The 26658-nt window shown below is 50.8% G+C and overlaps 1 protein-coding gene across 8 annotated transcripts; it reads left to right on the forward strand.

Annotated features, from left to right (window-relative positions):
- The first annotated feature begins 261 nt into the window (after positions 1-261).
- COPS7B (COP9 signalosome subunit 7B) lies at positions 262-26658 on the forward strand. Of its 8 annotated transcripts, XM_040972293.1 has the most exons (8): positions 6554-6996; positions 10659-10734; positions 12100-12188; positions 13798-14000; positions 18196-18309; positions 20289-20317; positions 21329-21344; positions 25565-26658. In XM_040972293.1, the coding sequence occupies exons 1-8, from the start codon at positions 6790-6792 to the stop codon at positions 25695-25697; spliced, it is 867 nt and encodes a 288-aa protein (XP_040828227.1). In that variant the 5' UTR covers positions 6554-6789; the 3' UTR covers positions 25698-26658. The 8 variants fall into 8 exon arrangements, with proteins under 8 accessions (XP_040828229.1, XP_040828228.1, XP_040828231.1 ...); XM_040972295.1 differs by lacking the exons at positions 20289-20317; positions 21329-21344 and adding an exon at positions 262-439 and having other exon boundaries at positions 6819-6996; positions 18196-18301; XM_040972294.1 differs by lacking the exons at positions 20289-20317; positions 21329-21344 and adding an exon at positions 4081-5073 and having other exon boundaries at positions 6819-6996; positions 18196-18301.

Genomic DNA, 26658 nt, shown 5'->3' on the forward strand with positions numbered 1-26658 from the left:
GACCGCTGTCGTTGCCTAGAGTTTGCTCCAGTGGGGGTTTGACTTGAGAGCTGCAGAGACTCTAGTGGCCTGCTCCTGCCGCTGGGCACACTGGTCTCCTGATACCACGGCAGGTTGCTTCGTGCGAAGGGGGCACAGGACTACATTTCCCAGAATTCCAGGAGAGCGCCAGGGGAACCACGGATCCCAGCACGCCGCCCAGAGGCCCAGGGACTACACATCCCAGCATCCATCGCGCCCCACTCCTCTGTAACTTGGGCTCCAGTGTGCCGCGCAGTGTGCGCAAATTCGTCCACCTGCCGGCAAGGTCGATGGTTTCTGAAATCGCCAGACTTGAAACCAGGCGGGAAAGACAGGCTCGGCCCCGTCGGAGAAGATGACAGCCCGCGGAGAATTAACTTCTGTTGACACGGAACTCAGAAACGTCCTGCAAATCATGGTAAGGATGCAAACAACAAAACACTGATGAAACCACGCACGAATGTCACCAGATGACTTCTTCAAATCGTGCCTGTGTGTTGTTCTGGGGAGTCGTTTCCGCGGCCACCGAGGTTTCTGCTGTGTGCCTGTTTTGGAGAGCTACGGGCTGTGTGCCCTGACTGTCAATCCAGGGAGGGAGTGGACAGAATTTGCTAAGCCTGCCCCTGTTGTCTTTGCAGAAGAGGAAATTGAGAGGCGAGGGGTGGGCCTCAGCTCACTGCAGGTGGGAGCCGAGTCTGCTGGCCGGCCGTTTGCGCTGTCTTGGAGAGGTGATATTTTTAGCAGGGTGGCAATGTGATGACCGTTCTCCATGAACACTTGTCCTGTGCAGGGCTGACCCTGAGGATAGGTCAGCCTGTGTCTGGGGTTTCTAGCGAATGACGAAGTGTGTGTGACACCTCTTTATTACCTTCGGTTTGGGTAGGAAGTGGTCTTTGGATTTGTTCTTTCTTTGTTGTTCAAGGTGACATTGACTGTAATTTCAGGAAGTAGGTGAAAGTGTTGCAGGGTGAGCCAAGGATTACTAGGGATGTCCCGTGTCCTCTCCCAGGACCTGCTTCCTCTTGCCATCGTTTTCACTCTTCTGTACTCACCCAGGTTTTCTTTCTGCTGCTGTGACAGAGGGTGAAGCAGATAGATGGGACTCTGGCCATGCCAAAGCTTGCCATCTATTTGTACTTAGGGTGACAGGGAGATTCTGCTGAGATTTAAGATGGAGTGTGACGCATGGCATAAAAGTGACATCAGCATGTCACAGAGGACTCTAGTGGATGTATTTTTTAAAAGTAATTAATTTATTTTTATTACAAAGTAGGATATACAGGGAGGAGGAGAGACAGAGAGGAAGATCTTCTGTCCGATGATTCACTCCCCAAGTGAGTCGCAACAGCCAGTGCTGTGCGGATCCGAAGCCAGGACCCAGGAACTTCTTCCTGGTTTCCCACATGGGTGCAGGGTACCAAGGCCTTGGGCCATCCTCGACTGCTTTCCCAGGCCACAAACAGGGAGCTGGATGGGAAGTGGAGCTTCCAGGATTAGAACTGGCACCCATATGGGATCCCGGGCGCGTTCAAGGTGAGGACTTTAGCCACTAGGCCACGCCGCCGGGCCCTGATGGATGTAGTTTACCTGGCAGATACTTATGGAGGGGTGGCCTTTATGGAAGGGAGGGTAGAATTTTCTATGTTAAAAATTTTATCTAAAATATCTGTTAATGACGTATAAGATACATAGACTAAGGAACAATTTCCACATTCTTAAAACCGCTGGTACTAACCCCCAGGAATGCTTCCAGCCATTTCCAGTCAGCATTGCATCCTCACGTCTGGAGAAAGGCCCTCCTCTCACTTTACCATGGGGCACTTTTGTCCATTCTTGAGTTCTGGTTTAAACGTAATCATACCATACACACAACTTGTGTCTGGTTTATTTTGTCATCAGCATTTTTGTGAGTTTTGTCATGTTGTTTCATGTTTAATTGCTGAGTATGTCTAGGCCACAATTTATCCTACTGTTCTCTTATCCTTTTTATTTTCTTTTTGACTGGTATGAAGCTGATGTGGGCATTCTGAGCCCTCTCTGTGGATATGCCTGCTTTTCTAGAAGAGCTGCTAGCTTGCAGGGTAGACACACAGCCAAGGGTGGGAAAGACTGCTAATTTAGCAAAGTTATTGAACAATTTTAAAAGATTTATTATTTGGGCCCGGCGTGATGGCGCAGTGGTTAAAGTCCTCGCCTTGCACTCCCAGGATCCCATATGGGCGCCGGCTCTAATCCCGGTGGCCCCGCTTCCCATCTAGCTCCATTTGTGGCCTGGGAAAGCAGTCAAGGACGGCCCAAAGCCTTGGGGACCCTGCACCCGCGTGGGAGACCCGGAAGAGTCTCCTGGCTTCGGATTGGCTCAGCTCCAGCCGTTGCGGCTGCCTGGAGAGTGAATCATCGGACGGAAGATCTTCCTCTCTGTCTCTCCTCTCTGTATATCTGCCTTTCCAATAAAAATAAAATAAATTAAAAAAAAAAACTCATTGCACCAAATAAACTTGAATTCCATTTTAAAAAAAGATTTATTATTTGAAAGGCAGATCAGATTTGCAGAGAGAAGGAGAGACAAAAAGAAAGATCTTCCATTCACTAGGTCACTCCCCAAATGGTTGCAGTGGCTGGAGCTGACCCGATCCGAGGCCAGGAGCCAAGAGCCTCTTCCAGGGAGCTGGAAGGGAAGTGGAGCAGCTGGGACACGAACTGGCACACATATGAGATCCAGGTGGATACAAAGGAGGATCTAGCCATTGAGCCACTGTGCCAGGCCTGACTGTAACTATTTTATGCCTTCACAAGAGGATGATGGTGGCCTCATGTCCTTGTCAACCCAGTGTGTTTGTAGTCAGTTTTGTTGGTTATAGTCATTCTGGTTAAGTGTGGTGTCTCATTTTTCCTCCCCTGAGGTTAGCCCCTTTTTCTGTGCTTGTTCCTACTTGAATGTCTTCCTTGAGAAGTGCCTTCCCAAGCGTTTTGCCTGACAGGTAAGAATCGGGCTGTTTGCTTTCCTGTTGACTTGCAGTTCTCTCTGCTGTCTAGAGGACTTTGTTGTCTGGCATATGTAATGGCTTTCCCAAGCCTGTGACTTGCCTCTTCACTAACTTACTGGTGCCTTTTGAAACAGAAATTCTGATCTGCCTCCAGTTTAAGAGATTGTTGCTTTTGGCATGGGTGGGAGTTTTGACACACAAATGTGAGAGAAAAGCTTTGCAGAAAAGAAGAGCGAGTGAGCAGCCAGAGCACTGGTTTGGACAGGGAAGGTCTAAGTCATTCCGGGTGCTGGAGGCGTGGAGCTTGGGCTGTGAAGAAGGTGGCCTGAGACACGACTGGGAGGGTTTGTGGGGGGATCCTGCGAAGGAGCCTTGGCATCTGGCCATCACTCTGATGGAAGCAGAGGCTTTGCTGGGACATTCACAGCTCAAAGGAAGCCTGGGCGTCTTCCTCTCACCGCCAACTTGGCTCCTTGTTTAGTTACCACACATCCACACAGCTCTGGCCTCCCTGTCCAGATTCCTGGGTGACATCTCCCTTCTCTCTCCCTGGGTTCAGGGGGTGCCCAAGTCTTACAGATTCTGTGGCTTCCACATCTACAACGTTCATTCCTTTGCATCCTCAATGGCTCCTGTGTGTGCTGGAGGTCACGCAGTGTTTTATCTAGAATACACTGTTCACTTCAGCGGTTTTCTTGGTTGCGGCTATCTCTAGCCATTCCTGGGGTCATCATTCCTGGGTCACAAAGGCTAAATACTTCCCCAGTGCCCTAGCAGAAAGCAGAGACCTCCCTGCCCTCCCTCATGCCTTTGGTCACCTGCTTCTTGTCCCAGATTCAGTGTAAGCCTTGGTCTTTTCCAGACACCTGTCAGGAATCCCCAGGGCGCAGTCAGGAGCCTTATGTGTACCCCTGGGGTGCTGGTGGTGACGTTGTCTTTCAGCCCTTCAGGGTGGGCACTTGACAGTGTTGGGGTCCTTCCAGGTCCCTGTTCCTGGCCCAGGGATTCCAGGATCAAGCTCGGTGCCCCCCAGCTCCCACTCCTGCAGCCGGGGTCCCACTCGCTTGGGGTCTCCTTCCTCCATCAGCGCAGACTGTCCCCTGCACGCCTCAGGGCCTGTGGTCACTACTCCCCTGAATATGTTCACCCTTTGCTTTCCTGTTCACTTCTGTGCTTCGAAAGTGTCATCATCTTTGTGTCTCTCTCAGGAAGTTTTTGGAGCCCAGGACTCTCATTTCATCTTTATTTAATCTGAACATGACAGGCAGTGGATGCAGCAGTGCATGCTGGGTTCTAGGCTCCCCAGCCTCAGGCCTGTCTGATTGTCACACATTCCAGATGAGCAAGTTGGCCGTATATCTGTGTGACCATTTGCCTAGGTGCAGTGCTGTGTACCTCATTTTGGTCACAGACCCATTGCTGGCTCAGCCCACCTGGCTTATTTGAAGGCGTTTTCTGAATCCAGGTTAAGAACACGGTCTTGGACTTCAGACAGACCCGCCTTCCAGTGTGGGCTTTGCCACACTGACAGGGACTGTTTTGAAAAATGGAAATAATATTACAGCCCCTAGAGTTAACAGACATTCAATGCATGTACAATACTTAGCACGTGAAACAAAGCATCCATACATATTATTAGTCTTAATAGTGCCATAACCGGGGTAGACCAGTTGCTTCAGAAAACTTGTGGATTTTGGGCCCAGGATGGTGAGAATGACGATTTGGCCTCCATTGCTAACTAAGCCGCACTCCTTGACCTGAGGGCCTTTTGGCATCCCAGCTCTGTCCAGTTCCAGGGTTCTGGTCCAGCCGGCCGGCCAGGACCTTCTTCCCGGGCCCCGGGCTCCGCTGGAAGCCCCAAGGCTGTGAGCGGCGGCCCGCGGAACCTTGTGTGGGCGGAACTCTAATACAGCGGCGGGCGGCTTCCGGGGGGAACAGCCAGGGCGACGGGTCGGCGGAGGCAGAAAAGTACCGGACGCCGGGCCGAACATGGACGCTTGACAACCTGCGGGAAGCGCCGGAGGCCGAGCCAGGGACGAAGGGGACCGAAAGGCGGCGCGGACAGGTAGGGGTCCGGCGTGCCAGTCTCGGCAGAACCGTTCGACCTCGCGCCGGCCGCCCAGCCCCCGCGCCGAGGAGCGCGCCCCGCGGCTCGTCCCTCCACGCCCGCGGCCCAGGCGTGGAGCATGCCGCCGCACCGAGGGCAGCCGTAGCCCGCGACCCTCGGCCTCCGCGCCGGGCCGGCCCTGGCCGCCACGCTGCCCCCGTGCCCTGCTCCCGTCCCTCAGAACAGCACCGTCCCCGGACGGGAGCTGGTCCCCGCCTACCCCTCCGTAGGACTGAAGTGGCCCTCCAGGTCGCTACCCTCTGCTGACTGCCGGCCCAGCGTCCCCTGTGTCCATTTGCAAAGGCGTCTTCTGCTGCCCTCCGCTTGTCTCGTCTTTTCTCCCTCTCTCTCCTCTCTCCGCTTTCCCTGCACGTCACTTTTTCTTTCTTTCTTTTTTTTTTTTTTTTCCGGTTTCTGCCGGGATCTCTCAGGTGACCCTAAGCGAGGCAACAAACGTATTTCTCTAGCACTGTGAATTTCTGTGTACGCACCCGTGGGAAAACCTGGTTTCTCTCACGTCCAGACATCCCTGCTTGGGTTGCTGTCTGCTTCATTTTGCTGCATTACCCCGGCTGGTGCCATCCTGGACGCCTGTAGAATCGTCATACGTGTGTCCTCTTACGCGCAGCGTGTGGTTGGATTGCACAGGTGCGGGAACCTGACTTCAGGGTAGCCATGCACCTTCTTGGTGTTCCCCAAGTGGCTCTCCTCCCTGGAGCTTAGGCTTTGCTAGTGTCAATATGTTGCTGCTTAGCATTGAGCATTGATGCATTCCCTTCAGATACACGAGATGTCTTTCTGGTCTGCTGCTTACCGGTGCGGGATGTAGATGTGACCTTGATGGCGTACTGGGAGTTAGAACTGATGCCTTTTGCTTCTGTCTGCTGCCTCTGTGTGGCAGGTGGTCCCAGAGACTGGGAGTGAGGAGGGTGTAGGACAGCTGTTGAGAAACTCCTTTGTTTTTCTTTTGATTATTTCTGGTTTTTGAAAGCCATTTGTTTACGTGAAAGGCGGTGACGGAGGGAGAGTGTTCGTGCTGCAGGTTCACATCCCAAGTATCTGCAAAAGCTAGAACTGGACCAGCTGGGGACCACAAGTCAGGATCAACAGCTGCGTGTCCCTTGTGCGCAGGAGTCCAAGGACGTGGGCCCTGGGCGGCTGCCTCCCAGGTGCGTCAGCAGGGAAGTGGATGAGAAGTCGAGGTGGGGACTCAACCCCCGGCCCTCCATCATGGCGCACAGGCTTTCCGAGCCCTGGCTTAACCTGCTCTGCTGCAGCAATTTTAAGCACTTAAGAAGGTGGTGTCTCTTCAACACCAGGGATCTCCTGGCTCCTGGCTTCAGCCAGCCCAGCTCTGGTTGTTGTGGCCATTGGGGGAGTGAACCAGCAGACATAGATGTCCGTTTCTTACCCTCTCTCCCCTCACTTTTCCTCTCCCCTGTTCTCCCCCCACCCCTCCTTTTTCCCCTTGTGTCTCCAGGCGGGGCGGATGGGGGTGCAGTGACTTGTACGGAATGTTTCCAGACTCAGCATGGAGGTTGAATTACAGATCACACCTTCCTTGTCTTACCAAGTGGGGGCATCCCCGGACTAAAGGGCTGCTTCTCCTGTGTTAATGCTAGAAAATCAAAGATTCCCGTGGGAAGTAGGTGCAGATTGCAAAGTAGATGCAGAATGACCTACACACTTTCTCTTCTGGACAGACCTCAACGCCAGAGAATGGCAGGTGAACAAAAACCTTCAAGTAACCTCCTGGAGCAGTTCATCTTGCTGGCCAAGGGGACCAGTGGTTCAGCCCTCACTGCACTCATAAGCCAGGTGTTGGAGGCTCCTGGAGTGTATGTCTTTGGAGAATTGCTGGAGCTGGCCAATGTGCAAGAGGTAGGTGTGCTCCCAGACAGCTTCTTCATTATCTCTCAACTTGCAAGGGGTTTCAGTGCTGGAGTCCTAGGGGATGGGTTGGAATGGGGGCTGGGGGAGGACCCTAGGTGATGTCTTGGGCTTGTGTCATTGAATGTTTTCATCTGAACTTGGGAAAGGTTAGATTGAGTTGCTAGGAATTGGAAAGAGAATGAAAAGACCCAGTTATCCTGATAAATCCTGATAAAGTGCCCTAAGCATGGAGTGATGTTTAATATGGGGAGTGTCAGGGATTCTGTGGACAAAAGTTGTACCTCTAGTGTAAGTTAGATAAGGAAGATTGTTCTGGGACACATGTAGCAGAGGTTACTGCTGTTGAGCTGGGCTGTCGAGCTAAAGGAGATGTTGGGAAGATAAAACAGGCCAAGCTGACGAGCTGTTGGGGTTTCTTGGCTTATTTGATTTTTGTTAAGACCTTGAGTTTCCAGGCTTGGTCATCATGTCCCAGTTAAAAATGACCAGATGAGATGAGGCAGAGCAGCCTGTACTGCACTTCCAGCCTCTTTCACTTTATGGACTTAGGTTTGTCTGTTTATTTGAGAGAAGACTACAGGCGTCTTTGTTGCTTGGGAGGTGGTGCCAGGGGTTCTTGGCGTGTTGGTGGGTGTGGCTGTTGTCTCTGTGTATGTGGGCTGGCCGCCAGGCCCAGACTCAGCAGGTTGCACTTCTTCCGCGCATCGTGAACTGGATGCGCTGACAGTGGTCCTGGCATCCGTGCAGGGCGGAGGAGCAGTTTGCGTCCATGTGGGAGATGGCTGACCTCGGCCGGGCAGTCCGTCACCTGCAGGACCAGCAGTCAGCCTTAGCCCACAGTTGGTTGTGGCTACAACCTGTGGACTTTCAGTCTGTCTGGGCTCTGGGTTGTATCTTGCTTCCTCTTGACATACCCAAGCCTGCTCACCCTGGGAGGTGGGGAGAGGCACTTTCCTTCTAAATTGTTACTTTTTTATAAAAAAAAAAAAAAGATTTTCTTTCTTTATTTGAAAGGCAGGGAGAAATTCCGTCCACTTGTTGAGTCCCAACATACAACAGCTGGGACTGGGGATAGAAACTCTGTCTGGGTCTTCCGTTTGGGGGCAGGGAGTGCAGGTACGAGGATCATCATCTGCTGCTTTCCTGGGCACATTAGCAGTGAGCTGGATCGGAAATGGGCAGCCGGGACTTGAACTGGCATTCCAATCTGGAATGCTGGTGTCACAGGTGGCAGCTTAACCCTTATGCCGTAGTGCTGGCTTGGTAAATTGTTATTTAATATATTAGTCTTGCTTACTAAGGTGTGAGTTCTGTGCAGATAAGATCTGTTGTGCCTGACACACAATGGGAATTTCAATAAAAATTCAATTTACCAAAGATGGGAAATGACTCCTTTGAGAAGCAGTTGAGGAACATGAGTTCATTGTTCAACAGAAATGACAGAGGGGGTAGTAATATTCCTTCATATTCATAAAAGGCCTGATTGAATTTGCACAGGCTTTTAAATGGAAGATTTGCTGAGAGAAACAATTGAGAATTAAAACTGCGCAGCCAGTACAATGGATAGAACTGCCGCCTCTGGCACCTGCACCCCACTGGGCTCTGTTTTGGGCCCTGTTTTACTCCCTCTCCCTCTCCCTACTACTGTGCCTGGCAAGGTGGCTGGCGATGGCCCGGGTGCTTGGACTCCTGTGTCTGTGTGGGAGACTTAAAGAAGCTCCTGGCTTCTTATCGGCTCAGCTGTGGACTTTGCAGTCATTTGGGGAGTGAACCAGCAGATGAAAGTTTTCTGTCTGTCTCTCTCTATGACTTTGCCTTTCAAATAAATAAATCTCTTAAAAAATTAAATCTGGAAAGACCTTACTGCCTTAGACAACTAGAAGAAATTCTAGAATGTGTGTGCTATAATTAATGATCTGCCTAGACTGGCTTAGTAATGTTGCCTGAAAGGTGAGGACTGGATTGGGTGCTCTTGGCCAGCTCTCATCCGCTTCTCATCCGGGGCTTCTTGAGGTCTGTGGTCTCTTGGAAAGGCAGCCAGAGGTATCAGGAAGCCAGAACTCTTGTTGAGATGCTTAGCAAATCCCCTTTGTCTCATCACACTTCTTTTCCATATGTAAACTGGAAGTAAACAACTAGTTGCTTTTTCAGGGTCTGAAATTATGCTTGCAGTTCTTGGGACTTTTTTAATGGCTACAGTGCAGTAATACTGCTGATGGTATCTGCAGAACCCCGCTCGGTGTCCTGTGTGGACCCTGTGGAGCGTGTCTAGTTAGGTGAGGAGGGGAGCATTTTTGTGAGAGAAGGAGGTACTCAGTTATGGTAGGCGATGGCAGAGCCATTCCAGGCAGGGCAGCGGGTAGGTGGTTTTTCTTCCACAGAATGGCTGCTTGCCATCAGCACCGGCGAAGAGTAAGTCCTTTTCATGAACTTTGTTGAGAGCAGCAGCCTGACATGCTGGTTTCCATCGCAGCCTGGCTTCTCTGCCACAGGTTATGTTGTGCTGATCTCCCAGGGGTTATAGTCCACACGAGCCTAACGCTTGGAATTGACCCTCAGCTTGCTGCAGTTTGTGTTCGCGGTGACTCATGCTGCAGCTGCTGAGCTGGCGTGTGGTCAGGCTGCTTCAGACTTTTAGTGCAAAGGGGATCCTGAGAAAACTTGAACTGTTTCCAGTGCTTCATGCTGTGTGTGTGCGATGGAGAAAAGGCAGCTTTCAGGCCTGCCATGTGGAGTATCAGATGACCTGTTGGTGGGGAAAGTTTTGGGGCTTCAGGAATCTTTTTTTTTTTTTTTTTTTTTTTTTTTAAGAAAGGAGCCTGTAGCTTTCTTTCTTTTTTTAAGATTTATTTATTTTTTAATTGAAAGGCAGATATACAGAGAGGAGGAGAGATAGAGAGGAAGATCCTCTGTCCGATGGTTCACTCCCCAAGCGACTGCAACAGCTAGAGCTGAGCCAGTCCGAAGCCAGGAACTCTTCCGGACTTCCCACCTGGGTGCAGGGTCCCAAGGATTTGGGCCATCCCTGACTGCCTTCCCAGGCCACAAGCAGGGAGCTGGATGAGAAGCAGGGCCGCTGGGTTTAGAACCGGCGCCCACATGGGATCCCGGGTGTGCAAGGCGAGGACTTTAGCCACTATGCCATCGCGCCGGGCCCAAGAATCTTTTTTTTTTTTTAAGTTTATTTTTATTGCAAAGTCAGATATACAGAGAGGGGGAAAGAGAGAGAAAGATCTTCTGTCTGATGGTTCACTCCTCAAGTGAGCGCAACGGCCGGTGCTATACTGATCTAGAGCCAGGAACTTCCTCCAGGTCTCCCACACAGGTGCAGGGTCCCAAGGCTTTGGGCTGTCCTTCCCAGGCCACAAGCAGGGAGCTGGATGGGAAGCGGGGCAGCCGGGATCAGAACCCGTGCCTGTATGGGATCCCAGCGCTTTCAAGGTGAGGACTTTAGCCACCAGGCCACTGCACTGGACTCTTGTTTTGTGTTTTAACTGAACAATCAGAAAGATGGCAGGGCTACAGCCTAACCAAGCAGTAGCGAATAAACAGCCAGGGTGCCTTCTTCGGGAGCCACCCCCTTCTGTTTGAGCCCCGCAGTGACAGGTGCACAGGGCGATCTGTGGTGACTGCTGTTTTCTTCTCCTCAGCTGGCGGAAGGAGCAAATGCTGCCTATTTGCAGTTGCTGAACCTGTTTGCCTATGGAACCTACCCGGATTACATAGGTGAGGTGGTAGGAGCTCTCACAGGCATCGCACTGCTCCGTGTGAGGATCCTTGAGGCTTGTGAGACTAAGTGTGGCAAACGGAGTGCTTGCCAGTGCACAGGCTTTGCAGTGCCCCGCAGGAGTGTCCCTTTTATTTTGTGCGGTGGGCATGGTGGGGCTGTGGGCTCAGACGTGACTGCTTTGCAGGCGACATTCTTGAGGACCTGGGTTTGGAGGGCACTAGGAATGCTGGGAAGGGTCAGAATAGCCATGTGTAAACTCTCAGCATTTAGTGTTATCAACATGGTGGTTGTGTTGAAGTACACTTGGGAAATAGCTGAGCCAGTGACCCCAGCTGGCGGCCTGTTCAGCTGCCGTTCCCGTGTGGTGCTGGGCCTGTTCCCCTAGGCCTGTGTGTTGGGTTACATGAGTGCAGGCATGTTGTATGGGCAGGTTCACATGTTGCTTCTCCCTCTTACAATCATTCTCCCTCCCATTTGAAGCTGTTATCTCCTGAAGCCCATTCTCTTTACAGGGAACGGGAAGTCCAAACCTAAATTACCTTCTGCCCCAACTGTTTTTACTGACGTCCCCAGATGTTTTTGGTGCTATGACAATAGCCAAAACCGTGGCTAATGATTGAGCTCTGTCTCGTGATGGGGTCATGAGGATTAGCTGGAATGTGTGCGGATGGAGCTGCAGGAATCCTGCGCTGTTACCCACAGCTGCAGCCCTGGCTGCAGCTGCTAACCTCTTAGTGCCGACATTTTGCTCATTCTGAACTCGAAAGCCCATCTTTCTTTCATGAGTTGTGCTTGCTTGTTCCAGTTCTTCTGTTCCTCTCTGCCTTTCCCTTCTCCCACCCTGACTGGCTCACATTCCTTTTTCCTTCTCCTCTGGTACTCCATACTTTCTCCTGGTAGTTCTGTCTTGCATTTGCAGTATTGGAAGGATGAGGGCAGGGACAAGGATGAGACCTGCCCTGACTTGGTGCAAGTGCTTGGTGGTGTGCAGAGCAGCAGTCCTGCCCAAGCCCGTCCCCAGCATCCTGGATCCCTGCAAGGCAGTGCGTTGAGTGCAGCAGTCGCTCTGTGAGGTGGCTCACCTGAGCTTACTCCAAAGGGCACAGCTAGGCCTCGGTTGAGATAACTGTCAGGTCACTCTGTTCATGCCTGCCTGGAGTTTCAGGGGACTAGTGTGTGCAAGATGAAGTCTCATCTTTGGAAGCAGGAGGGGCGTGAGATGACTGCTCAGGGAAAACAATGCCGTGTAATGGCAGTGGCGTATCAGGAGATTTGGCTTGGGGAATTGGAGAGCTGAGTCCATAAAATAAGTGCTCATTTTGTTTTGTGTCTTGATTCTTGTGGTGGGTGGGACTGAGCAGCCAACAAGGAGAGCCTGCCAGAACTGAGCACAGCTCAGCAGAACAAGCTGAAGCACCTGACCATCGTGAGCTTGGCGTCGAGAATGAAGGTACAGTCCTGACCCTTTCCTGTCTGCCCCTAGCCTGAGGCAGGGAGGGCGCTCCTGTAGCACATGGCAGTCACACCCTGAGTGCACAGCAGTCAAAGGGGGGTGGGAGGGAAGAAAACTGAGACCAGCTAAAGTCGGGTGGCCAGTGACTCCACAGTGTGTCCAAGAAATGCATGCAGGGTTGTTGTGTTCGGCCCCTGTGTGCTGGGGTGTGTGTGGGCCTCTGGCTGTGCTCCCCTGAGGCTGCTGGTTTTCAGGCAACCCAGTGTCTCGGGGCAAGTTCACATCTTTGTTGCTTGGTGCACAGTGGCTTGTGCCCTACTGAAGGGACTTACTGAGAAGTAGATTTTAGTATGCTGCCTCTTTCTGAGATTTTCAGAGTTAGTCCCTTAAGTGGAGGCAGAGAACGTGGGATGCCCTCTTAGATGGCAAGAGGTTCTGTTTGGATCTCACAGGTCTCGTGGTTCGCTCTGGACCCCGCCCTTTGTGAGATGCGCTGTGCAACACCTCTGCGTTGGCCAGCCCGTTGAGAGGCGCGCCACAGCCAGCTGCTCACAGCCATTCAGAAACAGGGCCACGTTCTGTTAATGAGCAGTAGAGTTTGGCTCGCTGCCTAATCTCAGCCCTGCCGAAATTGTGTGGCGCTTGCTGAGAAGGTTGCTGTTTGCACTTTCCCTGGTGCTGGAGCCTGAAGAGTTGTGTCATTGTGCCGGGACTGCTGTTTCAAATTACCTGGTCTAATCAGAGGTTTCTCGCTCTCAGCCTGGCATTTCTGGTGGGAGGCCTGTTTCTGTTGGGAAATGAGGAGTTGGTCTCACTTCTCGTCCTGACTATGGGCCCTCCAGTAAGATTGGGAGTGACTTTTTTCCTCATTGCTGCAGTCTGTCATTGTAAGCCACCCCACTGACCCTGGGTGTCACACCTTCAGCCTTAGAAAACCCTTCTAGATGTTATTCCATTCTCTTCCTGTTTCTACAGAGTTGATCGCTGTGTTAATGTCCAAATCAGCAGTAATGTGTTAGAGGATTTGCAGACAGTTTATTGTTTTGCTCTCCTGTTGTCCTGGTGTCTTGCAGGATGTAGTACAGCCTTTCAGATAGCTGTGGTTGTTGAAGATAGGTACAGGCTTGATGATGATCTTTGCTCTGGCAGTCCCCGCTGGCCGCCTGTATGTGGTGGTCTGGCATGCATGTTTTTTAGCTGGCACTGTGTTGGGCAAACAGCCACTGCTCTCCAGTGTCTGGGGTCTGCTGTAGGTGGATGAAGATCTGGCACTTTCCAGATGGTTGCAGAGTGTCTTGTTCTGAGTATTCCTTCGCCTTTCTCTGCTTTGGAAGGAGTCTGGACTCTGAACGAGTGCGCTCCAGGACCTGAAGGCCAAGGGCCACTGGGTCAGGAGGTAGAGGATTAGGAGGATACCTCCCTGGATGGCATGAGGGCTTGTTTGCCTCATGGGCTTCATGGTTCCCTCTGTGTCCTAGATATTAATAATTGCCACTACCTGCATTGCTCGAGTCCAGAGGCAGCTATTGGGTGTGTGGATAATGCCTGCATTTTGATTAATGTTTACCAGGTAGTCTTTGTAACTCTCTCATGACCTTATCTGCAGTGTATTCCCTACTCTGTGCTGCTGAAAGACCTGGAGATGCGGAATCTTCGGGAACTAGAAGACCTCATAATTGAGGCTGTCTACACTGACATCATCCAGGGCAAGCTGGACCAGCGAAACCAGCTGCTAGAAGTGGATTTCTGCATTGGCCGTGACATCCGAAAGAAGGATATCAATAACATTGTTAAGACCTTACACGAATGGTGAGACTGAAAAGATGGGGTATCTAACAGGTGCTTTGAGCCTCTGCTTGCAGAAACGAACCCTGTTGGTGTCTTTGGAGGCTGGAGCCTTAGGGTGGGACCTAAGCAGAGTGACTTCAGCCCTGTGGTTCCAGGAATCCCAAGGGTGCTTGTACTGAATGCAGCTAGGGGCTGTTCAGTGGTGAGCTGTAAAACTCCAGTGGTAGCTGCTGGAGCCTGTGCAGCCCAGCTGGGTGACGCCAGTCCTGTCCTCTCCAGACTCAGACTCAGTTTGAGCTCAGGGGAAGTATTGTTGGTAAGATTCTGTGGAAAAGGGAACCCATGTTCAGAATCCGTGACTTACTGGGCTAGTGTTGGGAAACAGTGTGAGAAATATTGAAGACAAGGAATGGGTTAGTTAATTGGAGCACAAGTCCACACGGAGTATTCCATCAGTCTGTTCTGGTTCTGTGGTTGCTCTTCCATGGAGATCCACTTCAGGACTGTAGAGGACACTTTACACTATTGTACTGAACCCCGTATATGCAGGTATATGCATACTCATTGTGGTTTTCCAGTGTATACATGCCTGTGATAAAGTTTAATTTATAAAGTAGGCAAAAAAGATTATCAACAATTGATAAAGCAGACATTATAACAGTGTACTGTCAAAGTCACATGACTGCCTTCTCTCTGTCTGTACTCAGCCTGTGTTTCCTCTGATATGAGATAAACCAAGGCTGTTGTGAGCAAGGTGCATGACCCGGCTCTGGGACGTAGTGTAGGGTGCCTTACAAGCGCTGTGAAGCTGCAAGAGCTGCTAGGTGCCTACCAGCAGGCAGCGTGGGCAGCGTGCGCAGGGGGTGATTCACCTCAATGGATAGCATGGGATTTCATCAGGCTGCTCAGAGTGGTGCATAGCTTAAAACTTAGTTATTTCTGGGGTTTTCTGCTTAATAGTTTCAGATCTTGGTTGTCTATAGATGAGTGATAAGGAGAGGTGCAGGATGAGTGTCAATAAAAAGAATTGGGGCTGGATGTTTGGCCTGTTGGCTAAGACACTGTAGTGCCTGGATCTGATCTCTGACTCTTAACTCCTGGTTCCAGCTTTGTGCTAATGTGGACCAGAGGAGGCAGCAGTGATGACTGAGGTTGGGTTTCTGCCATGCACAGGGGAGGCCCGGATGGAGTTCCCAGATCCTGGCTTTGAAACAGCCTCAGGCGTTAGGCAATAACCTTTGGATGGGAGATGTCTATGTGGCTGGCTGGCTGGCTGGCTGTTTCTCTCGTTCCCTTCAGCCTTTCAAATAAAATAAATGCAAAAGAAAACACTTTTTAAAAGACTTGGAATATTTATATTTATCTGTTAATAGAACTCCAAGGGCTAGTGTTGTGGTGCAAGTGGATAAAATTGCCACTAGTTGTGCTGGCACTGTATATGAGCAAATGCTGGTTTGAGTCCTGGCTCCTCCACTTCTGGTCCAGCTCCTTGTTAGAGTGTGTGGAAAGGCAGCAGAAGGTGGAAGATGGCCCATGTTCTTGGACCCCTGCCACCCATGTGGGAGACCTGAATGAAACCCCTGGCTTCACCCTGGCCCAGCTCCAATTGTTGCAGCCATTTGGGGAGTGAACCTGCAAATAAAAGATCTTTCTCTTTGTCTCTCTTTAACTCTTTCAAATAAATAAATGCTAGAAACAGAATTTGATGTTTCCAAGAACTGTTACAGCTGCTACGCGATTTATTTAAGAGTTGGGACTATTAAAGCCATTGAACTTCGGACAGTTTTTTGAGTTGGGGGAATTGTCTTCCTAGGCAGGTGCATGGCAGATGTGTGCAGAGGTTTGGGGATGTGTTTTCTTTTTCTTTTTTTTTTTTTAAGATTTATTTATTTTTATTGGAAATTCAGATATACAGAGAGGAGGAGAGACAGAGAGGAAGATCTTTCGTCTGACAATTCATTCCCCAAGCGGCTGCAATGGCTGGAGCTGAGCCATTCCGAAGCCAGGAGCCTGGAGCTTCTTCCGGGTCTCCCACACAGGTGCAGGGTCCCAAATCTTTGGGCTGTTCTCAGCTGCTCTCCCAGGCCAGAAGCAGGGAGCTGGATGGGAAGTAGGGCTGGATGGGAAGCAGGGAGCTGGATGGGAAGCAGGGCATATGGGATCCTGAGCATGCAAGGTAAGGACTTTAACCACTAGGCTATTGCGCTGGGTCCTGCTGTTTTCTTTGAAACCAACGTGTCTCTGCCTTATCCTGCAAAGAATTAATCTGGGGAAGAGCTGCCCAACTTTGGCTCTGTGGGGTCTGATGCCCCTGCCTTTCCTCACTTAGTGACTGTTACTCTCCCCCAACCTTCAACTCATATTCTGTCCCAAATAGAGCCCTGGACACCTTACCTTCACAGTGTCTGATACATACACAGGCATTCAGGAGACTGTAAAAGAATTCAGTTAGAATAAACAGGAAAGAAATTTAGAAAAGTCCTGTTAATGTACAAATGGTCCAACATACCAAACCCAGGTGCTACCTTGACCCCTGGTCAAGAGAGTTTTGGACTGCTCAGCAGTAGGCATTCTTTATTACATTTGAAAGACAGAAAGAGAAAAGAATGGGAGAGACAAGAGCCCTTCCATCCACTGGTTCATTCTTCAAATTGCCACACAGCTGGCACAGAGCCAGGCCAAAGCCAGGAACATGGAACTCGGTCATCGTCGTGGAGGACGGGGACACATGTCCTTGCCTCCCAGAGTGTGTTTCAGCCAAAAGCTGGAGTCCGAAGCAGAGCCGGACTGGAGCCCAGGAGAGGCAGGATGTGGGTGTTCCGCTAAGCCTGTCTGCCCCTAGGAGAGATTTATAAAACCCCCATTTAGGGGGTTGAAATTAGATCAGAAACAAAACTGTTTTGTAGAGAGGTACCCAGAAATATGATATAGTGTTCATAACTTTAGAATCTTGACTGATTGAATTTTGAATCGTTATTCTCTTAACTTTTTTGTTCTTAAGATTTATTTATTTGAAAGGCACAGTTAAACAGAGGAGAGACAAAAAGATCTTCCATTCACTTGTTCATTCTCCCAGTAACTGCAACAACCAGGGCTGGGCTGGACTGACTCCAGGAACCTGGCAGTCCATCTGCATATCCCATGTGGGTAGCAAGAGCCATGTTCTGCTTCTCCAGGCACAATATCGGGGAGCTGGATCAGAAGTGGAACAGGTGGGTTTTGGGCAGGTGCCACGTGGGATGCTGGCCACTGCACCAGCTCCTGAAGTGTTATTAAAAAAAAATTTTTTTTTGAAGTGGAGAGAATGAACAAGCAGAGGACGTGGCAGTTAGAATGTAGCTTAAGCTTTAAAGAAAGGGGAATAGGTGGGCACTGCAAAGAAAGTTCATGGAAAATGGAATTAAAAAGATTTTTTCATGCAAAAATACCTTGAAACATGCACATGTGGGGTCTTCAAAAGTGTTGGAGGTCCAGTACCAGTAACTTGGTGGCTAAATCCTCGCCTTGAACGCCCAGGATCCCATGTGAATGCCGGTTCATGTCCAATAGCCCCACTTCCCATCCAGCTCCTTGCTTGTGGACTGGGAAGGCAGTCAAGGACCGCCCAAAGCTTTGGGACTCTGCATCCGCGTAGAAGACCCGGATGAAGCTCCTGGCTTCAGATCGGCTCAGCTCCAGCCATTGTGGCCACTTGGGGAGTAAATCAGTGGACAGAAGATCTTCTTCTCTGTCTCTCCTCCTCTTTGTATATCTTACTTTCCAATGGGAATAAATGAGTCTTTTTTTTTTAAAAAATTTCATGGAAATTCACATCATGAAAAAACTCATGTGTCAAAAAAAATTTTATACTAAAAGAAACTTGTAATTCCATCCTCCCTGAACTTTTTGAAGTAAATGTGAACTATGCATTCACTTTCTTAAAAAGTTTATTTTTGTTGAGAAAAGTGACTCATCAGTGTCACCTTATCGATCTCTGACTTTCTTTTTACATTTTGTGAACTGCTTTCTGTGTTACAAGGTTGAACATGAAAGCAAGCCATGTTCTAAGAAACTACCCCAAACCACCTGTTGGTCCCTAGTTAGAAACGCTTGTCTTTAGTCAGGGGTGAAGAATGGGCAAGAACTCTGGCAGACCAAGTTCTCACCGGTTGCCAAGGAGGCCTGGGTGCACACCTTCCGGGGCCCCTGCCACTGAGGCTGGCTTTCTGCTTGGCAGGTGTGATGGCTGTGAGGCGGTGTTGCTGGGCATCGAGCAGCAAGTCCTGAGAGCCAACCAGTACAAAGAGAGCCACACGCGGACTCAGCAGCAGGTGGAGGCAGAGGTAAGCAGGCAGGGGTGTGGTCCTCTCTCTAAGGGGGCCTGCCTGTCCAGTCTGTTCCTTTTTTCCAGGGTTTTAGTCTGATGCCCCTACACAGGGATAGGGCAGGCACTGTGCTTGCCCTTAGCTCTGTCAGTCTCCCTCCTGATTTTGATTGGCAGTGGTTGCATGCAGAGAGTTGAAATTCTATAGTGTAGCTGCACTTTGCTGCTACAGAAGAAAAAAAATGAGTTTGGTGAGGAATGGATCTTAGAAATGGACTCAAGGGGTTAGTGGTTAGGACTTGGCTTGGTTCCCTGCCTCTCATTGCAGTGTTGGGTTGGGTCTCGGCTTGGCTTCCTGCTCATGTTACATCCTGGAAAGCAGCAGGTGGGGGTCAGACACCTGTTCCCTGCTCCCCATGTGAGTGACTTGGATTGAGCTGGCTTCTGGCTTCAGCCTGACTCTGCCCCAGCTGATGCAGGCATTTGGGGAGGGAACCATGACATGGAAGTCTCTTTCTCTCTGCTTTTCAAATAAGTAGAAATATCTTTTTTTTTTTTTTTTTTAATGGAGAGAGATGGTGGATACCAGGTAGGGGGAGATGAGTGCATGAGCTTCAAGGCCTTGGTATTTGATTTTTTTTTTAAAGATTACTTATTTGAAAGGCAAAATTAGAGCAGGAGAGAGGAAGGCAGAAAGAGAAGGAGGGAAAAGAGGGAGGGACACAGAGCTTTGATCCTCTGGTTCACTCCCCAAAGGCTTCAGTGGCTGGGGCTGATCCAGGCTGGAGCTTCTTCCAGGGGTTCCATGGGGGGTGCAGGAGCCCAGGCATTTTGCTGCTTTCCCAGGGCACTAACAGGAAGGTGGTTCAGAAGTGGAGCAGCCAGGATGTGAACCAGCACCCATATAACTTGCTGTGCCACAGTGCAGGCCCCGAAAGTCCTGATTCTTCACTTCTTCTGGAAAGAAGAGTTTAAACTGTGCGAGTGTGTCCTATGGACTTGTATAATTCATGAAAAAAATTTTGGTGGATGAGACTCAGGAGGGTGTGAATATGGCTTCAGTGGCACCTGGTTGTTGGGGACACTTGAAACTTGTTGGGTGGAGGCAGGCCTCAGTCTTAGTGTTGTGGGTGACTGTCTTGTGCCCATAGCCTGACAAGGGCTGTGCCCTCATGGTCTGATTGGAACCCAGATCAGAAACACTGGGATGGCGCTACCTTGGGATGGGGCTTTGAAGTGTTACGATGTCTCACGAGTTTTACACATCAGTTGTCTGAGTGTGGCAAAGTGAGGTCCAGAATTCCAGCTGAGGAACTGAAGAGCTGAGTGTGAAATTTGGAGAATTCCTGCCTCTTGGAAATCAAACCTGTGTTACTTGCCTTTTTTTTTTTTTTTTAAGATTCATGCATGATTTTTATTTTTTTAAAGATTTTTTTAAGATTCATGCATAATTTTTATTTATTTATTTATTTTTTTACTGGAAAGTCAGATATAGAGAGAGGAGGAAAGACAAAAGGAAGATCTTCCATCTGTTGATTCATTCCCCAAGCGGACGCAGTGGCCAGAGCTGAGCCAATCTGAAGCCAGCAGCCCGGAGCCTCTTCTGGGTCTCCCATACATGTGTAGGGTCCTAAGGGTTTGGGCCGTCCTTGATTGCTTTCCAGGCCACAGGCAGGGAGCTGGAATGGAAGTGGGGCTATTGGAACAAGAACTGATGTCCATATGAGATCTCGGCATGGGCACGGCGAGGACTTCAGCTGCTAGGTTACTTACTTGCCTTTGTGAGTCCAGCTTCCTGCCCTGTACCTTACCCGTGTGCAATAGGCTCTCCGAAGTTGCACTGTATGTCTCCAACACAGCAGGATGTGTGTCAGTGGCCCTGCTGAGCTGTGCTGCCAGTGAACTCTAGCACGTATTTTGAATCCCACCCCATATGTTTGTGCTCTGTGGGTGTTTGGGCCAGCCTGTTTCATCCATTTTTGGCCCAGGTACATGATGATCCAGAGACAGGAATCCAAGCTGCTACTTTTGGTGAGTTGAGTGCAGTCACCTCCTCAACAATGGTGACCACCTGACTGTGACCTGGGCGGGAGGGGTGAGCAAAGGAGCAAGGGTTAATCACCCTCTGCTTCTCCTTCTGGAAGCTTCGAAGCAGCTGCTTCCCCTGCCTCCCCGTGGGACAGGCCTGCCTAGAGCCTGTTGTCTTGATCCTGGCTGGAGACTGTCAGAGCAGGCTGGTGCCCGCCCAGGCCATTGCGGCTTGCATGAGGTTGTGGACCGGTAATGTGGCTGTTAACTAAGATGACTGTTACCAGTTCTAAAATTTTTAGCTGCCCAAGTTTACTTCTGTGACAGACGGTATATTGGACAAAAGGAAGGCCAGCATGAACAGAGGTGCTGTAGCACTTGGCTGTGGCACACCTTGCACTCACCCAACAGTGTTGATGTTTTAGATCCTGGCTGTTTAGAAGAGTGTGTGCCAAGACACAAGTTTATCTGTATGAAAATGGGGCTACTCCGTTGGCAGAGCATGATGCTGCCACCAGGTGGCAGTAAAGATTAAGTTTGAGAGAAATCCACTGCAAAGGTCAAGGCTGCTTCCGCCATTCAGTCTGTTGCTTTAATAGTGTTCTAGCGGTTTGGGGATTGTCCAGTATGGGAAAAGTGAGCATGGCCAGAGCCCTGCACTTGGTCAGTTTCTATTTAGTGAACACATGGTCTGGCTCTCAAGTGTGAGGTGCTCATGCTGCTGGCACACGGGAGTAGTCACCACACACCTGTTTCTGGAACAGACCAGTCTGTGCAGAGTGAGGGGGCTGTGCCTCCGCCTGTCAGTTGACCTGGTGACCTTCTCTACTTGTTTCCAAACTTGCTCTCTGATATTCCTCTTCCACCCCAGATCGGTTTTTTTTTTTTTTAAGATTTATTTTTTATTTTTATTGGAAAGTCAGTTACATAGAGAGGAGGCAAGACAGAGAAGAAGATGTTCCATCCGTTGAATCACTCCTCAAGTGACCGCAACGGCCGGTGCTATACTGATTCAAAGCCAGGAGCTTCTTCTGGTCTCCTACACGATTGCAGGGTCCCAAGGCTTTGGGCTGTCCTTGACTGCCCTTCCAGGCCACAAGAAGGGAGCTGGTTGGGAAGCAGGGCTGCTGGGATTAGAACCGGCGCCCATATGGAATCCCAGCGCGTGCAAGGGTGAGAACTTTAACTGCTAAGCTACTGTGCCGGGCCCTTCCACCCAGATCTTAGAACTGTAGCTTTCTTCTAGTGAATTGTAGCTTTAAATGCCTTTCCTTAGAACGTAGCCCACCCTGTCTGGTGAAGAGTTCCTTCCTTGTAGTCTTTCCTTTTCTTTTTTTTTAAGATTTATTTTTATTTATAGGAAGGAGGAGATACAGAAAGAAAAATCTTCTATCCACTGGTTCAATTCCCATATGTCCACAATGGCCAGAGCTGAGCCAGTCCAAAGCCAGGAGCCAGGAGCTTCTTCCAGGTCTCCCTCACAGGTACAGGGTCTCAAAGCTTTGGGCCATCCTCCACTGCTTTCCCAGGCTATAGGAAGAGAGCTGGATGGGAAGTGGAACAGCTGGGATACAAACCAGTGGCAGTGTGGAATGCCGGCAGTTACAAGCACAAGCACATTAATCAAGGCATCACACTGGCCCCCCTGTAACCGGTCCTGGAAGGGACACGTACCACATGGAGCCCCTGCATGCTGGGCCGAGAGCACAGGAGCACCAGCTGACATGCTGTGTCCAGGCAGGCTCTCTGGAGGGGACGAACAGTTAGTCACAGCATCCCAAAGCACTTCCTTGTGCACCTTGGATTTTGGAATGTTTGATGTTCTGTGGAAAGTTAATATCCAGCTCTTGCTGTACCTACAGAGTCGCCTGTGACTGCAGAGGAAGCTCTGTTTTCCATGAAGCAGACAGTCGCACAGGAGTGCAGGTGGTGATGGGTCTTAAGGCTTGGTGGCGTCCCCATGCACCCTCAGCTTTCCTCTTCCGTGGCGCACCTTTCCAGCTGAGGGCTCTTGTGCTGGTCGCGCTTGCTCTGCCCACGGCTGAGACCAGGCTGTCTTAGGAGGTTCCCTCTCTCCTTCTGCCTCAGTACTTAAGTCCCTGATGGAGCTAAGTAGCCTTTCGCTGGTGGGTGAAGTCCAATTTGAAAATCCCTGAGGTTCATGTTTTGAAGAGTTGGACAAAGTCTAGACCATCCTGGAGTAAGGGGGTGGGAATAACCTGCAAGCCAGGCCACTTGGAAAAAAAATCAGAAGGGAGTGGGTCAGGTTTAGGCCAAAGAAGATGAATCTTTTGAGAGGGTGTCAGTGGTCAGTGGAACGGCAGCCCCGTGGCTTCTCTGGAAAGTTGCGAGAACTGAAGCGAGTTTAGTTGGCAAACTGACCCAGGCAGCTGCTGTGCGTCTTGGCAGGAGCAGTCCACCTATGGACCTGCCCAGCTGTCGGCAAAAGCTGATGGACCCCGAGATCCCTTCGGCTGTGTCCTCTTTGTGTACTGTATATGTTGAAACGATGCTGGCAATAAAGCTGACTTGGCACGTGGCATCTGGGCAGTAGAACCCAGTGTGAGGCAGCAGTGTTCCCCTATGGGGCTGAGTCCCTGTGAGAGTCCAGGGCTTCCTTTTTTTAGGCTTAGGGACGCTTCTTCAGGAAGCCTTTTTCTTTGCAGAGGGCTTTGCCTCAAAGTGGCTATGGCGGGAGCAGACTTAGCTTTGTTGGGGTCTGAGGGAGGAGCAGGACATGTGCTCGGAAGCTCAGAGGAGACAGGGTATATGGGGGAGGCCATTGGAGAGTGAGAGGCCAGCCCAGCAGTGCGAGTTAGGCGAGTGGGTCTGTGGGGCTGGAGTGGTCGGAACCCATGTGGAAGAGGGGCTGGGATAAGTTAATGGAAGTCACAGAGGCAAAGCTGGAGTGTCTGCTTCCCAGTTTGGTCCAGGGGCCCAGCATGGCTTGAGTCAAGGTAGTGGCTAAGGGATGCGGAAGGGAGGTGTTTCCACACTAGAGAAGAAAGATCTTCCCTGAGCCAGATATTTGTTTTCTTTCTTTCCTTTCTAAATAAATGAATGAATTAATTTGAAAGGCAGAATTATGGAGAGGGAGAGACAGAAATCGGCCATTCACTTATTTCCATCCTGAATGGCCACAAGGGCCAGAGCTGGACAAATCTGAAGCCAGGAGCTTCTTCTGGGTCCCCCGTGTGGGTGCAGGGCCCCAAACAGCTGGGCTATCTGCTGCTGCTTGCCCAGGTGCATCAGCAGGCAGCTGGATCTCAAGTGGAGAAGTCGGGATTAGAACAAGCACCTGTATGGGATGCTGGTACTGCAGGCGGTGACAGCTTTAGCCTGCTGCCCATAGCACCAGCCCGTATATTTTTCTTTTATATCAAAACCACTGAGCACCCACAAAGGCTCATTGAAAGAATAGTTTCTGTCAGAGAAAACTAGGTGGCAAATGGGCCTTTGAGTGACCTCTTCAGGGCGGCCATGCCTCTGGTTTGCTCTCAAGCTTTTGCCAGGATCCTGGACCAAAGGCCTTGTCATCGAGCTGAGTCACCATGAGGTAGGGGGTCTGTGCCTGGTGGGTAGGGAAATGGTCCAGGCGGGAAGCAGGGATAAATGAGGCCTCTGTGCTGGAGAGGGTGACGGGCAGGCTGCCCAGGACCTAGAGCAGGCTGGGATTCTGCCAGGATCAGACATGATGCTGGAGTCTACACAGCAGGCAGTGGGAGTTGGCTGGCCTGAGGTCCAGCAAGGGGACGTGGCCTTGGGGGACGAGCCGTGGGCAGAGTGTGCTTCTGGGGGCAGTCCAGGGACTGGCATCACAGCCTTTGTGGATGGCTCTGCCCGCTACCGGCTGGTAGTGTCTGGAGCTCTAGGCAGCAGAAACACAGGTGCAAGAGCAGGGAACAGCACTGTGGGTCAGCCTTGTGGGATTGTGGGTAAAGCTGCCTGTGATGCCAGCTGTCCATGTAGGCATTTGTGACTTGACTTGCTCCACCTCCAGTCCAGCTCCCTGCTAATGGCCTGGGAAAAGCAGCACAAAATGGCCCGAGTGCTTGGGCCACTGCTGCCTGGGAGGCCCGGGCGGAGCTCCTAGCTCTTGCCTTGGGGTTGGTCCAGCTGGCCCTGGCAGCAGTGTGGGGAGTGAACCAGCTGATGGAAGATCCTTTTCTGTCTCTATCTCTAATTATTTTTCAGGTAAATGAATAAGTCTTCAAAAAAGGAAAAATAAAAGCCATAGCGTGGGGATTGAGAAAATGCCTTTTCCCACTCCTGGGCAGAGCTAGGCCGTCAGTAGCAATGACAGAGTGAAAGTGTCCCTACTGCAGGCTCTGTGCTGGGTGAGCTATTGTTCAGTCAAAGTTGTTAGAAACTCAACAGAGGTTTAAGCTGTTGTTAGCCAAGATGAGATGAAGGAAGCTATTTTAGGGGGCTGTAATTTTAAACTTTTTGTAAAGCTACTTTGCTAAACGGAAAGATGATAATTAGCTCAATAAGAGGCCACTTCTGGGATCTTGAAGAGAAAAGCTGTTAGTTTGTTAGTATCTTCTTTGGCTGAAATCTTGTTTTTTTTTTTTTTTTTTTTTTTTTTCCTTCAAGAAGAGTATGTGGAGCTGTATTTTCAGAGGTTTTGGAAAGCATAGCTGAGTGTAGAATCCTGGGTCCCGCTTTCTATTTCCTGGGACATGGAGCCTTTAGTTTCTCTCACCTCCTGCTTGGGTCGCTGTTAAGAAAGCATTGTTTGCACAGCTTTACAGGACTCATTTCCACATTTCCCCCAGGAGTGGCGCCTGCTCATTTCTCCTCATCTGGATTTCTTTGCTTTTAATTTATTCTGACTATTTGAAAGGCAGAGAGTCGGAAAGGGAGATCGTTTGTCTGCCAGTTCGCTCCCCCGCATGTTCTGCAGTGGTGAAGGCTGGGCCGGTTCAGAGTCAGGAACCGTGGCTCCGTCTGCATGGCCCTTGTGAGTGACAGCAGCCCAAGGCCGTGAGCCCTCGCTGCTTCCCAGGCTGCACATTAGCAGACAGCTGAAGCCAGAAGCAGGGGTGGCCCTCAGACCCAGGCACTCCAGTGTGGGAGCGGGGTGTCCCAGGGCATCGGAACTGCAGTGGAAGGAGGGGGTTTCTGCAGCTAACTGCCTGGGTTTTTTTTGTTTGTTAGTTTTTTTTTTTTTTTTGCATGAGATTCTGGTTGCTTCTCTGTGACCCTCCTTGTAGCGGGAGCAGGTTGACACCAATTCCCTGTCTCTCTCCAGGTTACCAACATCAAGAAGACTCTCAAAGCCACCGCATCCTCCTCGGCCCAGGAAATGGAGCAGCAGCTGCCTGAGCGGGAGGGTCCCCCTCATGCCGAGCAGAGGCAGCCCACCAAGAAGATGTCCAAAGTGAAAGGCCTGGTCTCCAGCCGCCACTAGGGCTGGCTGGGGCAGCTGGCACTCACCAGGCCTGGTCAGGCGGGCCGGGAACACCGAGGGCCTGCTCCTCCCCTCCTTACCTGCAGTGAGTCCCAGACCTGCCCATGTCCTCTCCAGCGCCTCCCCACCCTGTCGGTACTGTTCCAGAAGAACCGGGACTCCTCTCCCTGCCCCCTCCCTCCGACTCAGGGGTTCCCGGATGCCATTCCTGTGAGCAGAGTGGACGCCGCCTGGCCTCCCTCCAGGAGGTTCTTGTCTCTGCAGAAGAGCTCGGCTCCCTTGCAGCTTTTCTTTTGCTCATGTTGTTTTGTCAGGCTGGCTATGGCCGAGTCAGCTTTAACCAGCCCCACAGGATGGCTGTGGAGGAGGCCCCTCCGCATGGGGAAGGCACACACCTCCTACAGCCATAACCCCATGGCTCCCACTGTGGTGCAGGCCTCCAGAGCCCGATCCCACGCCTCTTTCCTCCCTGCCTTTCCCTGTTGGCAGCTCCCAGTTCAGGCCATGGAGGGATATGACACTGTGCTGTGTTTACTAAACCTGCGGGTTTTCAGCGCTCTAAACCCAGGTCTGGTTTCCACTTGCTGGGAGTGCTGGAATCCGGGCACATGCAGAGGGGCTACAGGTTCTCCCAGCCTGGGGCCCTTACTGGCCGCTCCTCCTGCTGGCTGGCTGCTCCTCGAGCCCTCCAGGCTCTGCTGCTGCCTCCGGGCTGGGCTGCACTGGGGCTGCGGCTGGGCCTTCTGGTGAAGGCCTGGGCTGCCTCTGTTTCTTCCTTTCCACCCGTCCCTGGCTGGTGACCCTGCGCCCCTGATGATGCATTCTCCTGGTGAGAGAACAGGACTGGACTAGACTTGCTGAACTTGAACAGTTTCAGGTTATATTTTAATTTTTTTTGTACAGGTTATGATTCTAATACATTTCAACATGCTTTT

This window comes from Ochotona curzoniae, unplaced genomic scaffold (assembly GCF_017591425.1).
Source record: "Ochotona curzoniae isolate NIBS_2020 unplaced genomic scaffold, NIBS_Ocur_1.0 contig_2294, whole genome shotgun sequence".
In the NCBI taxonomy this organism is placed as follows: domain Eukaryota; kingdom Metazoa; phylum Chordata; class Mammalia; order Lagomorpha; family Ochotonidae; genus Ochotona; species Ochotona curzoniae.

Excerpts from the sequence above, each read along its gene's own strand:
- COPS7B (XM_040972293.1), top strand. The coding sequence starts at position 6,790 with ATGACCTACACACTTTCTCTTCTGGACAGACCTCAACGCCAGAGAATG. Across the intron at positions 6,997-10,658 it reads AGCTGGCCAATGTGCAAGAG|CTGGCGGAAGGAGCAAATGC; the intron begins GTAGGTGTGCTC and ends TCTTCTCCTCAG. Across the intron at positions 10,735-12,099 it reads AACCTACCCGGATTACATAG|CCAACAAGGAGAGCCTGCCA; the intron begins GTGAGGTGGTAG and ends GGGACTGAGCAG.